We start from the raw sequence: 15,135 nt of genomic DNA on the forward strand, positions 1-15,135 counted from the left end.
ACTCAAACTTAAATATCTCTGCTGCAACACTTTCCTAGCCACAATCTCTTTGGTCTTTTTTACATCAAGCAACAAGATAAAACACACAACCACTTTTCCACCACGTAAAAGACTCTTCAGTCACTGATTTATATAGACCAACTGTCACATCCTTGATTCTGTTTGATAGATAAAACAGTGACATTAAAAAAACAACTGGCTCACCAGCCAAACCCAACATGAATAATATGATCCATGCATACATCAAAACCAAACTTATAGCAATTATAAACCTGAATTACAGGGCAATTTAAGTTTTTCAAAACCCCTCGAAACAGCTGAAGAAACATTTTCCCAGAATATAGCTATATAAACATTTTATGTGACACAAATCTGAAGACTTACTTATGGTCCTTGGACAACTAACCAAACAGATCATTTAAGTATTAGCACCAGTTCCCGTGTAGGTTAGGCTGAGCGTCATATTTTTGACGACTTAATAATACATTTATATTATTATAACGTGAATGGATGTCAAGTAATCTCGTTTATCAGACATTTTATATGAAAAAATGTATTACTGGGCTTTCAAAGATCAAGTAATGATCATTTCTATATATTGCCAATTGTTCACTCTTATCTCTCTTCAACTAATCATTTTAATCATGAATTAATCTGTCAGTTATATTATATATATATTAATAAATTAATAGCTAAATGTACAAAAAATATGAAAAATTGCACATCACAATTTTTCAGAGTCCACAATGTCATCCTTATTGAAGATATTAAGTTTATGATTATATAAAACAGAGAAGAGCAGAAAATTATCACAATGGAAGCGTGTAAACTGTTTGTATTGTATTGTATGTATTCAATTATTTGCTGATTAATTTTCTGTCAGTCCAAATATCAACTAATCATTTCAGCTCTCCTTCCATAAAGAATTATACTAAATAAACCACATTGTTTGATTATAATAATCAACTTTGCTAAAAGCACCTACTGTGTTTCTCATGCAACCAATACTATTCACAAGCTACCGGGAAGCTGTTATTAAGTGTTTGACACAGCAGAGGCTCAAAGTGGTGCTGTAATGGTCGGTTGTTTCTCATAACAGCCAGATTATCACCCCGCAGTCTGACGTCTACAAATTCTGCTGGGGAAAACAGAGGAAACTAAGTCAGTTTGAGAGAATTCAACATTGGTGCCAATGCCACTTCACCAGAAAAAAGTGTGTGTGTGTGCATATATGCATATGTGTGTGGGTATGTCAGTGTGTGGCATGTGTGCACAGTGTATGTGTCCAGCATGTATGCTGGCACAGGGTCTGTATGTATTAGAAATGGATGTGGGTGGGTTTGTGTGCTTGCATACAGGTGTGCATACAGCACGTATAAATACCATATGTAGAGGCTTATAGGAAACAAGCTGTGTATGTTGGCAAGAGACGACAAGAAATAGCCATAGAAATGTAAAAAGTTCCAACAATGATCAAAACCAAAAGCCCATTACTCATCTCTTTATGGGCTGAATCAACAGACAGACCTCTGCATTTATCTGAGAGTCGGACGGTGTGAGGGACTCCAGCACACTCCTAACTCAAACATATTTCACAAAAAAGCTCACAGACTCGGCAGCATCGTCCCGGCCAGGAGAAACTTTAGCAAGGTATCGAATGATGCTAGAGTACACACTTCATTCAAACCTGATATTCTTTTTCAAGAGAGGTCAAGTGTTTTTCTTTGCAAGCTAAATATTTTCTTTGCTGGTGGGCACTAATATTTATAGCACAGTGGACTCGCAGTGCAAGGATGATCCGCCGCTGTTCCACGAAGAGCAACAGTGTACGCAGGGTTTCCAAACCTAAGCATTAGGTGTGACATATGTCTCAGCTAATACTACATAGGAAAAAATGTACTTCAATTCATGCCGAGAATAGAATGCATGGTTATTGTGCATTCAGGACACCAGGCCTGTAAAATGTAATCCAAGTCTGTGTCGACCTTTACAAAGGAGGAGAGCCTCAACACATGACGGCACTTCAGCTCTGAAATTCACTCTTTCATTAACAAGGCAGCTTTCACTGTTAGTCTCTCACTCTCTTTTACTTATATATGTGTAAACACTAATGGATGCACACACGCTAACATAATTAAAAAATCACTTAGTGTGTGGATTTGCATTTTTTTGGAAGTAACTAACAAATAAGCAAAGCAGTACTGACAGCAAATATCTCATAATACAACGGCTTCCCTCCTCCACAACAATCCTTACATGAGCATTAGATGAAACATCAGCCGTGCACAATGTTTTATCACTTTAATCTCTGAGTAACTGTTGAAATTTCACAATCGCAGGGTACATGTTAAAGGTCAGAAATCTCCCGTCTGAGGTAAGTTCTTCCCCCCACTGTCTCACTTCCATCAGGATGAATATTATAGCTTGTGTTTGTTCAGAGATTCCTTTCAGTATAAATCTGAAGTAATGGTTGAGAATGCAGTTTAAACTCCAGCTCTGTCCCCGAATGGGAGTATATGTAACACGATCAGCGTGAAATGAGGCATGATACAAAAGACTGATGAGTCCTGAGATCACATTTATAGTCCAAGCTCACCAAAGGAGACTATATAAAAACATAAAAATGCCTGGAATACTGTGCATATAGGATAGAGATGGCAACATAAGGAGCACACGTTGAACTGACTAAAATCTTGTATTACCAATAACAGTAAAATATAATGTAAAAATATATAACTGCCAGATCATGAATGTGTAATATGTTTTGATATGTGGCTGAATCGGTATGTGCTTAAGGGAGAAGATGTTGGGTTTGCACTCCAAAGGAGGCGGAAAAACACTTTTAATAATTTCAATATCTTGTGGGTTTATGGATTAAAATATCACTCAACTGACTCAGAGAGCCAGAACAAAACAAACAGATATGTACGCCTCAATATTAATCTGCACGACATAATCCACCAAACACATAACACATCTTGCATTCCCACAATTTACGGGAAGAGAGTTCAAAAGCGTTGCGAAGACAATGAGACGATTCATTCTGTTTGGGGATGCTGGGGATGGAGGGCTGAGGGCACAACTGTGCTCCAAGAGAACTCATAAATGCTGAGACACATTCAGCAGACATATGGTTTGTGTTTAGCAAGAAGAAACAAAATCAAATCCGTTGATCCTCTTCTTGCTGCAAGGATGATTGCTAATATAAAAGTCTGTTCCGTCTAATCATAATTTAGGATGGGGCTGTAATTACCTCCGCCCTCTCACAGCAACACTCTGTCTAAACAGGATGGAGCAGACTTCCACAGTCTGTAAGCCCAGTTTCCACTCTGGATGCTATCTGACAGTGTCTATCTCATCTATGTAATTGTTGTTTTAAAGTTTTCACTTTCACTGATGAAAGCCCATGCCAAAGTTGTTTTTTCTTTCTTTCTTTTTTTTCATAGCACTGAGGGATATTTAAATATTAGTTTAAGGACTTATAGCTACCTAATTATTTGTCAAATTAATGTTCTTAAATTGAGAGCAAAGCCAGAGACAAATAAATAAATAATTAACAAAATATTATTTTTAAAGTGTCAAAAGTTGAGGTCGTCAAGTTTTCCACATTTAGTTAAGTGAGTCAGCGTCACATCAATCCCACTTAATGCTGCCATGCCTTGTTAACATCCATAGGAAATTGCACGCTTGCTTGGCAGTTATTGCATATACTGTACATCACTTCTCATGGCCCCTGTGTGCTACAGAGACTTTGATTCTGGTGTTATTTATGAATTGGCTTGCGATCCAAGTGAGCTCTGGGGTTAATTAACAGACCTAATCCACAACTGCAAACAGGGCTCTCAACACAAATACACACAGTACAGCTGCATCAAAGGATGCTCTAGAGGAGTCATATGGAAGCAGCATTACTTTAGATTGAAGCTTTTAACCATCTCAAATAACCTCGAAACTGCTAATTGGTCGAATTAGAGACGCTTACACAGCTGCTGTTTGAGTGAATTTGCTTCGTTATTGCCACAATTTATTGTAATCAGGGCAATAACTGGTATTACATTAAATGAGATCACAAAGCAGCAATGTGTCCGTTGTGTTTAGGATACACTCAGTTAGCGCATCAACTTTGTTAATCAACTCTAATTCCAGCTGCTTCAATTAAAGACTTGCGGGCTCTTGCTTACATTTGGACCCACTGGGCCTACCTTGAGCGGGTGGGAGGGAGAAGCAGGAGCGCTGGGCTTTGGCTGACAGATGCGCTTTTTCCTCCGACGCGCTGAGTCGCTTCGGGCTGGCGCAGTTCATGTGAGTCGGGGTGTCATGGGGACTCCGGCAAATCTGAGATCCGAAACCACTGCTCCCGGTTCGCCGAGCACAGATGTCTGCTTTGCTGCCGTACACGGAGAGCGACAAGCCGGCGGTGAAGTCTGTGAAAGTTGGGGTCTGACAGTGGCTGACCATCCCGAACAGCGCTGAGGAGTTCTGCATTGATATCTCGGCTTTCCCATTCAGTGTGCAGCCGCTGCTATTACCTACGCACATGAGAGGAAAAATGAATAAATCACCACAAAGTCAGCTTCCCGCTGGTCCGTGTGCCAAATTGCGCAAACATGGATTCATTAAAAAGAGAGAGGGAGAGAGAGAGAAGCAGGAAGAATCAACAAGCTGTACAACCCTTATTGATTGGTAACACCTACCTGATTCAGTTAGCCTATAAGGAGCAGTAAAGGTTTGATTGCGCACAGCAGCATGTTTATCAAACTGGAGGGGAAAAATTCTGCAAGCCTGATCGATATCATCCTCTCAGAGAGGATCAGTCATCAGCATTCTATGCGTCTCTCTCTCTCTCTCTCTCTCTCTCCCTCTCTCTCTCTCTCTCTGATTGACACCCGATAGCTCCAGTTCTCTGCAGGGTTCAGGAGCACCAATGAAGAGTCTGTCCGTTTTTCTGTGGGAGGATGAGATTTGGATGAAGACGGCTGTGTTTGTAATTCTGAGCTTGGGTGTGAAGTTTACGTGATAATGCACGTATGCCACGATCCTGATCATCTGTCCAAACTCGACATACAAAATGTAATCCAGGTCTACAACACGAGTGTTTTCCAGATGATCATATCGATCATGTGCGTGGAAACTATTAGACAATAGTCTAGGACAGCCACAGTCATTTTATGAAGTAACACGTAGGTTCTGCTGCAAAGCCTGTTTATAAAAATAAGAGTAATTAACGCAAATAATCGCAGGTCATACATATAAACTATTGCAATTAATAGCCTATCAATGGACAAATGAGATGCAGACTGGAAAAAGTGTCACAGGAATTATCACACAACTAAGAAATATAACTTGATTTAAGCTAATGATTGGATATCATCCCTCATCAGTGAATTAAATGTTATAGAAACAATTATATTCAATTAGATCAACTGAGAGGCATTTTGTTCAACATTCTTTTCTTTTGTTTGTTTTCATGAACTTTCTATCTTTTTATAAATTATTCTTTGGGGTTCAGGGTTTTTTGTTTAATTAGGCAACGTTTACTTTTCAAAAGTTTGCTACCAAATAATCAAAATGATCACACAGAAGTCTTAAGAGGCTACTCTTAGTAACAGATGAAAGTTTTGGATTTAATTAAGGAAAGTATACTATTTCTAAAAATAGAGAATCATCCTCCAAGTCTTCTCAACTTTCGCGTTAAATGTTCCCTTCCTAAAATCAACCCAGCGTTGAGAGAACTTCTCCTTTTCCACTGCAGCATTTTTTAGTAACACTATTCTACAGCGCCATCCAGTGGCTTTATTTTAAACTAGAAATCCCTTCACTGAAAACACTATACTGTCAGTGATACTAAACAAAGGTTATTACTGTATAAATACAAGGCAGGTAGGACACGCTGTTGGGTGAAGGTTTATATAATATGGAGGATTAACTGGGTGTGTTTGTTCTTGTTGTGCGTTTAATCTAAAATGTAGGTGGTAAAATGCGGAAATGCGCGAATGGAATAAAGGATCTGATGCTGCCTTTGGGTGCTGTTGGAAATATGAACACGTCAACAAAACATCCCCTCTAGCAGAGTTGTTGATTAATGAGGGGGATATTATATGTTATTGTCTTGCATACATTTTCGATAAAAGAGTCTAGCAACCCTGTGCAGTATCTCATTTATATATCACCCCTCTTCATTCTGCACACATCAAACCTGAACGATTTTTAAATCAAAGTGACAACCACTAAATCTAAATTAGAAGGGATCCTGGGTTTAAATGACTTTAATTTGAATTTCAAATCCTAATTTTGACATGTGAAATCATTTGAACTTGAGACTCAAGTCTACCATCAGCTACAACTTTTGCACAATTTTTTACCTTTTGTACCTAACCTTACCTTGTACCTTGCACCTTTTGTCCCTTACCATTTGGTATAAAAACACATCCACTAAACAAGAGCAATTAATGATGAATGACCTGATAGATATGGATAAATCAAGTTTATATGGGATACAAGAAGCAGACTATATAGTTTAGGTGATGGACAATCATGGTGATGCCACTTACAAGTCTGTAGCCTATAGGCATTTCCACAAGGCTACAACACACACCGTGATATGCAATAACAGCGTGTAAGGGAACTTTTTAGTCTCTTCATTCTTTACATACAGCCAAAACAAACAACCAAAAACATATTTATACCACCCACATCTTTAACGTTCTAGTCATTAAATGTCCTGCATGTTGACCTGGTGGGGCGCCAGAAGACAGAGATTTACTGCCCAATTCCAGTCTTCTACTTGTCGCCTATCTGGTAGGAGGTAAGGAAATATTGCTAAACTGGGGCCCTGCAGCAAAAACATGCTGTTAAATTTGTAATATAGTCAAATTATGACAGACCAATTGATACAGGGTGAACATGTTGTTTTTGGAGCCTAATTATGAGATTCAGATCTGGTTACTGAAACACTGAACTCATAATATGGGATCTTATGAGAAGTTGTAATTGTGAAATGCAGAAGTCATACTGTAATGGACAACAGATCACTCTTCCAACTGTTTTTGCTTGGGTTAATTCATTTTTTTCATATATAACATTGCAAGTAAACAAAAAATATTGACAATGTATATATATGATATTGTAATTGAAATTGCTTCACCAATACAGTATCAGTCAAAAGTCTGGATGGGCACCCCTTCCCATGAATGAGAAAGTGTGTCCAAACTTTTGAACTTGAACTGTACATTCACTACTTCTTGAAAAATAATGAAGCAGGTGTAGCAGCCCTTTGAGAGAAAATATTCAAACTTTTCAATCTACAGTATGGAGATATGTGCAAGATTTTTTCTTTTTTTATTAAGGGATTCTATTAAGGGATATGCGGGATATTCAGGAATATGCCAGGTTTTTCTTATCTTCCTTAATTTGAGAGAAAATGACAAAACAGCAGATCAGCAGAGTGGTGAAAAAAAACATTAATTGTCAAAAGAAACCACTTAACTTAGATTGTACTTACATTCAGCAGATGGTGTGAAAGGGGACTCATGGGATCTGCCTCCTGGAGGTCTGGTATAAGCAAACATCAATTTACGGATTACAAAGGAAAGGGCATATGAATTAGGAAAGTAAGGAGGGGGCATTAAAGTGAAACGGAGCTTGCTATCACTCTCCAAGGCATCGTAGCAGTAGTTTTTCGTACAAGAAGGTATTTGCTACTTGAATTCTAGGAATTACGAGCCCACAAAGAGGCTTTGAAGGCAACAGATATCAAACTTGGGCGGAGTGGGTGGAAACGAAACTGACAACTATCAGATGGCAGTTTTGCAAGGGACACAGTAAAGCTTCACCATCAAGGAGCAAGCATGCTTTTACAAAAACTGTTGGTGTATTTTTCGTCGGCATGCACATTTTGCTTTGCATTAGTGCTGAACGTCATGCTCAGGATCATGCATTTCATCTCACCAAACTTCACCAAGAAGCAAATCCTCAGAATGGGCGAAAAGACCTACATGACCCAGAATCCAAACTTCCAGTATGAGGATTGGGGTCTGACCTTTACGTCTTTAAACTTTATTAAAACCGTCTCTCAGCACATGTGGCTGTCTCTGGGGCAAAAGGCTTTTGTGGGGGGAGAGGCTCCGGACTCAGCCGTGGTCACAATGGAGGGAGAGAAAACAAGCATCCACAAGTTCTTTAAAGGTGCGTTACGGAGATTAAAGCTTTCAGGGAGGCTATGCCCCATTTGCAACTCTTTCCTCTCTCTCGTTCCTAAAGTTTGAGCTGTTTTCTGCAGATAACAGACCGCTGGTGCTGAGTTTTGGAAGCTGCACCTGACCACCGTTTATGTACAAACTTGATGAGTTCAAGGAACTCGTCAAGGACTTCAGTGATGTGGCTGACTTTCTCGTTATCTACATCGCAGAAGCACATTCAACAGGTGAGTGAAAGTAGCTAAATTTGAAACTTACATAAAATGCTGCCAATATAACTTTATATAAATATGTGTATTTATATATATATCAGTACATATCAACATCCATGCCGATATCCATATATCTGTCTGATATATCGGTCTGGTTTATGTAGGGGGGAGTTTGGTAATTTGAGACGCTTTTTGGTAATTACCAAGAAAAACCACCTCAAATTCTGGAGACTACTTAAATTGTTATTTTTAGAGCTTGTTATAGATCTCTGCTGTATTTCTATAAAGAACATATGTTGTTATTTAAAATAATTTGGACCTTAAACACACCACACCAACTCACTCTACATATCACTCCGATGACATGTTTAAGTAAAATGAGACACCAAACAATTGAAGAAGAGTATTTCATATTTGTTTGTTTTTTAAGTGGTTTAATCCATTTATCAGTTCACACACACTCACACACTCCACTCTACTCTCTATCACACACACACTCACACACTCCACCTTACTCTCTATCACACACACACTCACACACTGCACTCTACTCTCTATCTCTCTCTCTCACACACACAAGTCAACCTAGTGGCTGGCTAAGACTCCAGAAGTCACTGCTTTCAGTATGTCATTCTGAATATCCAGCATCCATGTCAATGTCAACTCTGCAAACTGAACACCTCCTCGATTTCTTCAGCTACCTGATGGGCGAGCAGGAATTTGATTTTGATTTAAATAAGTGTATCCACAATCAACTCATTAATCCCTCCAGAGATGATATTGAGCTGGATTCTGGACAATGCCTTGGCATGTGTCATTCTGCCTCATCTGTTGACATCATGCTAGAGGAGACATGTTGATCCTACTTGTATATGATGTAGCTCTACCTGCACAAGTAGATGAAGCAAACCTGTCAACTTAGTCTCTGAAATGGCTGTTGACAGTATTCGGTTATTACTCAGAGGACAGAGGTCGACCAAGCATAATCAAGCATCGTATTCACACTAGTGATGCCACGCCAACTAAACAGCAACCTACAGGGTAACACCAGAGCAGAGAACTGAAATACTGACTCAAGTTGAAAACCTTTTGAAAGCAGAGGTCATTGAAGAAAGCTACAATTTCTGTGCTGTGCCAGTGATTTTGATGCTCAAGAAAAATGGCATGTGGTGTTTTTGCCTGGACTATAGGAAACTCAGTCTGGTGACAATCAAAGATTCATACCTTCTTCCCAGAGTCAGCGATGCACGAATGGTCTGTTAGGTTCTGCCTGGTTCTCCACAGTGGACCTTATAGAAAGACCATGAAAAAAACAGCATTCACAACAGGCAGTGGACTTTATCACCTTAAAGTTATACCGGTAGGACTCACCAACACTCAAGCCAAATGCCAAAACTTAGTGGAAATGGTACTTGGTAACCTTCATTGTTAAACCTGCCTTGTCTATTTAGATGATGTCCTCATTTACAGCCCCTCCTTCAATGAACATCTCTAGCACCTGAAAGAAATTCTCTCCAGATTTCAGGAAAGTGGCCTCAAGTTAAACCCATCAAAATACTGTCTTGCCAGAGGTTAAATTATGGGCATTGTTGTATCCAAGAACAGCATTCACCTAGACCCATGAAATGTGAAAGGTGTTCAGGATTTGCCTTCTCCTTGCTCTGCAACAGAAGTAAGAGCATTGCCAGGACTGTGTTCATATTACCACTTCACCAGTTCATCAGGAACTTTATAATTTATTTATAATTTATTTATTTATTATAATGTTTTGGTACATGCACTCACTGAAAAGGAAGACACTCTTCTAATGGACTTCTCAATGTCAGGATGCATTCACTTACCTGTAACACGCCCTCTCAAGGAATCCAGTGGTTGCACTCCCTGATTTCACATTGCCATTCTCCCTCTACATGGATGCGCCATGCTCTGCTCTCGGTGCTGTGGTAACTAAGAGACAGTGACAACAGAATAAAGCAATTGCATATGCTAGCCATGTTCTAGCAAAAGTAGAAATTAAATGGTCAATCTATCATAGAGAACTCTGGATTTATTGTCTGGGTGGTACGTCATTTTCGCCACTACAACTACAGGCAACGCTTTGTTTTTGTCACTGCTGACAAACCTCTCTTATGTCTCAGAAAAATAGCCATTGACAATGACAGAGCTGGTCGTCATGCAAGCTGATTTTAAAAATGGATATGTGCCTTTAAATTACTTCAGTCTACGCTCATATGCAGTATGCTTTATATCTATTAATGGCCTTCATTTCTCTGGATTTCTTAACATCCTGATGAAAGTCCCCTGCAACAGAGAACTGTTGAATGCAGTAGATTAATCTTTTTCATTGATTACTTCATTTGATACCGTCATGGGTTAAAAACTGATTTACTGTCATGGTGGTTTCCTTTAGCTTTCAAATTGTACTTCATAGTCTAATTTTGAGTCTTTTAGTCTTTAACACATGCAATGTTGCTCTGTGGTGAGATATCAGGCAGTAACACTACCAAAGTCAGGGCTGCGTTCACCTTGATTGAACTCTTGACACTGTCATGCACTTACACAAAAACCATAAAATGTGGTTTATTTGAACTTAGATGTTATTCTGCTGCATTTAGCATCAATGAAATCACATACTGTGTCTCTATTTCAGATGGTTGGGCCTTTACCAACAACTTTGACATCAACCAGCATCGAAGCCTGGAGGAAAGGCTGTCTGCAGCACAGATTGTGGTTCAAAAGGAACCACTGTGTCCAGTGGTTGTGGATGAAATGAACAATATCACCGCTATAAAGTATGGAGCTCTGCCCGAGAGGCTTTATGTGCTGCAGGCTGGGAAAGTTGTCTACAAGGTGCGATCTGTGCAAACCTGATACACAGACAAATCTCTTTACTTTATTTTTATGTGACCCAAAATTAAGTTTCTTTAATGACAGAAAGGGACATTTTCTTTCACTCCAAACCCACTGTTCCTCTCATGCAATCACATGACTAGAAAAACCACCATCATTACTGTTGTAAACACAATTGCGTGAGAAAGAATTCAGAAAGGAACACTAGATTTCTTGGAATACAGCCAGGCTCATGTTAGCTACACCAGAAATGCAGTAGTACACATTATATAATGGTAAAAACAAACATGTCTGATGTCTTCTACTGATATGTTCTTTTTTATTCTTAGAAATTTATATCTAAATCAAAATGCTATTTGTCATATGTCTAACATTCTTCACTCTGTGTTCCCAAGGGAGGGATGGGGCCTTGGGGCTACAGTCCACTGGAGGTGCGTTCGTTCCTGGAGAAGATGAAATAAGAAGATTGTTAAATCAAGTCGAGCTGTGTATTTGCCATCTGACAAGGGGTCTCTGTGTTCAGTGGGGGATAGGGGCTGCCTATTTTGTAATCAACATGTATTACTGATATATCACAATATTACATACTTTTGTAATCAGAACAATAATCAATAGACTGATGCATTTACATGTAGTTCTATAACTGCTCTTCAGTATCATCAAAAATTGCATGAATAGAAATATTGTAACCCTCAAAACATGCATTGACAGGGCTTTCAGGATCCCCTGTAATTTGGGTAGAAAAAGGAAAGAAAAAGCTTTCTCATCTGTCAACCTCTGAGCTTGATCTCACCTCTGTGTTTCTTAGTGACGACTGCAGATTAAACCATTGGACTCTGTAGACAGATAAATTGAAACACAGACAGACAGTCCAGTCCAGAGGTTGTGTTTGAGGTGTGTCCATGTGTTATTTATGATCAACTTTGAAAGACAGGTTCAGTAATCACTAAGTGTAATCTCAGTATCATTGTACCACTATATGCATGAATAAGTAAGGTTTGACATGATTTATGAATGCTTCTAAATGATTTCACAGAAGGCTGCTTTTTACATGACAATTACAGTGCAAACCTCTGGTAACTGTAATTTGATGAGCTAACACTTAGCAGTAGACGTTGGAATTGGAATTACAAAGGTGCATTCATGACTTGACGTATTTAAAGTGTATTAACCGTCCTGTCAAACAATATGCGTTTTCCTTGAGTATTTTTGTTAAAGAATAAATGTGTTTCATTGATGAATGTTGAGCCTAAATGTTTGCATTATAGTAAAACAAATAACCTGGGAAGACCATCAAGTCCTCAGTTTACATGTTATATGATCTGAAGTGTGTTTATTCATTCTGTTTGTATTATCATGGCACTGCCACCACATGATCAGTGTTTTTCCACACTCCTTCCACTGCATGCTGATAGAAAATTTGCTCTCACAGTAAATTATCAAAATGAGAAGTGCCAGAACTGTTTGACACACATCTGTACAGATATTGTTGCTCCTCTGAGTTTCGCACTAATCCCACCCACACACACACATGTAGCAGTGCTCTGCCACATGAGAATCTGTCAGTTGTTTGCTGTCTTGTCTGGAAGTGATAATGGTGATAAAGCGTCCAATGGATTACATACAGACTTGAGTTGAGGAGTGTGGATTGATTCCCTGAAATGAGTTAATGCCTAACTGTCTTATCTTCATATATCGATTGATTTAGATTTTCAGTGTTTACATATAAAATCTACGTCTGAGGAAAAGTCCCTTCTCACTCCAAAACTCAGGTCTTTCTCAGTGTCAGATAACCATTTATCAAATGTGAGGTTTGTTTAAGTATGTGTGTTTTGATTAAAGTCGTTGCATGGGATGAATTAGCTCGGCATGGCTAAACTGTTTTCATAATGGGATTTAGATGCAACAATCAGTTTTGAATTTCCCTCTGGAACAATTAGATACCCAACTGTTAAGAGTATTTTTACAATTGGCTTCGCTCATTTCTCTCTTCCCTTATTCTTTTCCACACCAACACTGCTCATACAGTATATTCAAGTACATTTTGATGTTCTCCTGTAATAGTTTTCATGATCCAAGCAATGAAATAGCTGCATCTTTGCTAATATGTAAAAGTCATGGTAATAGTTTTTAGAGGGACTATGTGATAGAAATGAAACTACAGGGCCATACAGTCTATCATCTGTCTATATAAGAAATCTCTGTCAGTCTGTCTGTATACTTTTCCTTTGCATATCTCAAGAATTGTTCATCCAGTGTACTTTATACATGATGGATGTATTGCTGTCACAGCCTCGGATGTTCATGTTAAAAGTTGGGAACATATTTAGTGAGGTTAACGTATGCAGAAGTAATCCATGCGATCAAAAAGCACTGACTTCAGACTGCTCTGAATGCTTGGTTTCCAATTTTTTTTTCTACTTTCAGCCTGAGCAGATGTCAGCTCATGTTGGATTTCTTCATATGATCATCTGCTCCACGCATAGTGTGCAAGTTCACTGCACTACATTCATTGTGGTGTTCCCATTTATTCTGGGGGGCAGTCATGCCAAGCCATGACTCTAGTCCAATTGCCACGCTGTGAGTGATTTTCCATTATACAGCATGGCAAAGTCCAATAAGTATTTAACCTGTTGGAGGTGTGCTTATCATCACTGCTCATCAGCACTGTGTCCATTTCTGCGTGTACTATTCCTCCCTGCATTACTTCTAACTTATCTGCTCAACAAATCCCTCCAAATATGTTGCAGTTTCAACTGGTTTTTAGGACCACTAACAAAGCGTTTCAAATTAGTACAGTAAAAGATTTTAATTTGAAGCAGTAATGCTGGAAACATTGGGATATCATTAGCAGTAATTTAACACAACCGATGCGTAAAGTCAGCCAGACAGAACAGAGTACACTTGACTAAAACTGCCGGTTAGGAGACAGAGGCTGAACTGAGAGGCTGCATAAAGGGTTAGTATAAGATAAATAAGGTTGTTTTTTAAACTGTGAATCATGTAAACCTACTCCAGTGGAGTCCAAAAATAAAACTATAGAGCTGGAAATGAGCATAATAGGTCCTCTTTAAATTAAAACACTGTGCATTATGATTGTGACTGAAACATGGCATGTAGCTATGTTCAAGACTTGCTGTAGGATGTCTGACACATCACAGAGCAGTTCACCTAACTAAAAAAAGTAAACCATGTATGCGTGTGTGTGTGTGTGTGTGTGTATTTCGCATAGGCTATATCTCAAAAAACGTTCATCTGTTTCACACTGGGGTGTTTGCTGGGGGCCAAAGGACGTGCAGTGTCGACTTTGGAAATGTGATACTTTAATATTGATAAACATGGAAGAATAAACAGCGAACAGCGCCGCTTAGTGCTGTCTGAATGCAGCAGGGGCTGTTTGATATAAACACCGTCACAAAATAGCGGGGTGGGGCTTCTTTGCTCTAATGAAGTTTCTGTCTGGATTTAAACAATTTACTGCATTAATTAATCGTTTTAATTGATACATTTGTCATTTGCTACATGCATATGCGGTTCTCAGGAAATAAACAACAGGCCTGTTTTGAACGGGTACTGCACTAGTTAGGAAAGGGTAGTGCACTGTCAAAAGTGCCCTCAAAAAGACAGTTTTAGGTTGCCACAGCTTAGATGCAGCGCCTATTTCGAGATTTACTGTCATCGAGGAATCCAAGTCCAGCAAAGGGTTAAAGTAAAGCAAAATCGCCCTGATTTATCTACTGGTAACAATGAAAACAACTTTAATATTTTGTCCCTCCTCTCACCTGATATCCCAGCTCCCAGCAGTGTCAACCCGCACATGTCCACTGCCACAAAGTATCCAGGATTTCCTCTTACAGCAGCACCAGTATGTGAAGGGA

General features: G+C 39.0%; 2 protein-coding genes across 2 annotated transcripts in view; one reads left to right on the forward strand and one right to left on the reverse strand.

The window, feature by feature from the left end:
- Nucleotides 1–5,046, reverse strand: part of LOC128362208 (zinc finger protein GLIS1) — a 72,575-nt gene extending 67,529 nt beyond the window's left edge. The window contains exons 1-2 of the mRNA XM_053322951.1: nucleotides 4,887–5,046; nucleotides 4,203–4,529 (exon numbers count right to left, since the gene is read on the reverse strand). Coding sequence (XP_053178926.1) covers nucleotides 4,203–4,529; nucleotides 4,887–5,046 — 487 coding nt within the window. The remainder of the gene's footprint in view (nucleotides 1–4,202; nucleotides 4,530–4,886) is intronic.
- A 2,761-nt stretch (nucleotides 5,047–7,807) lies between these two features.
- Nucleotides 7,808–12,539, forward strand: dio1 (iodothyronine deiodinase 1). The gene is made up of 4 exons (XM_053322854.1): nucleotides 7,808–8,184; nucleotides 8,279–8,422; nucleotides 11,058–11,257; nucleotides 11,653–12,539. The coding sequence occupies exons 1-4, from the start codon at nucleotides 7,848–7,850 to the stop codon at nucleotides 11,716–11,718; spliced, it is 747 nt and encodes a 248-aa protein (XP_053178829.1). The 5' UTR covers nucleotides 7,808–7,847; the 3' UTR covers nucleotides 11,719–12,539.
- Nucleotides 12,540–15,135: the final 2,596 nt, after the last annotated feature.

Source organism: Scomber japonicus, chromosome 7 (genome assembly GCF_027409825.1).
Source record: "Scomber japonicus isolate fScoJap1 chromosome 7, fScoJap1.pri, whole genome shotgun sequence".
NCBI classification, from domain to species: domain Eukaryota; kingdom Metazoa; phylum Chordata; class Actinopteri; order Scombriformes; family Scombridae; genus Scomber; species Scomber japonicus.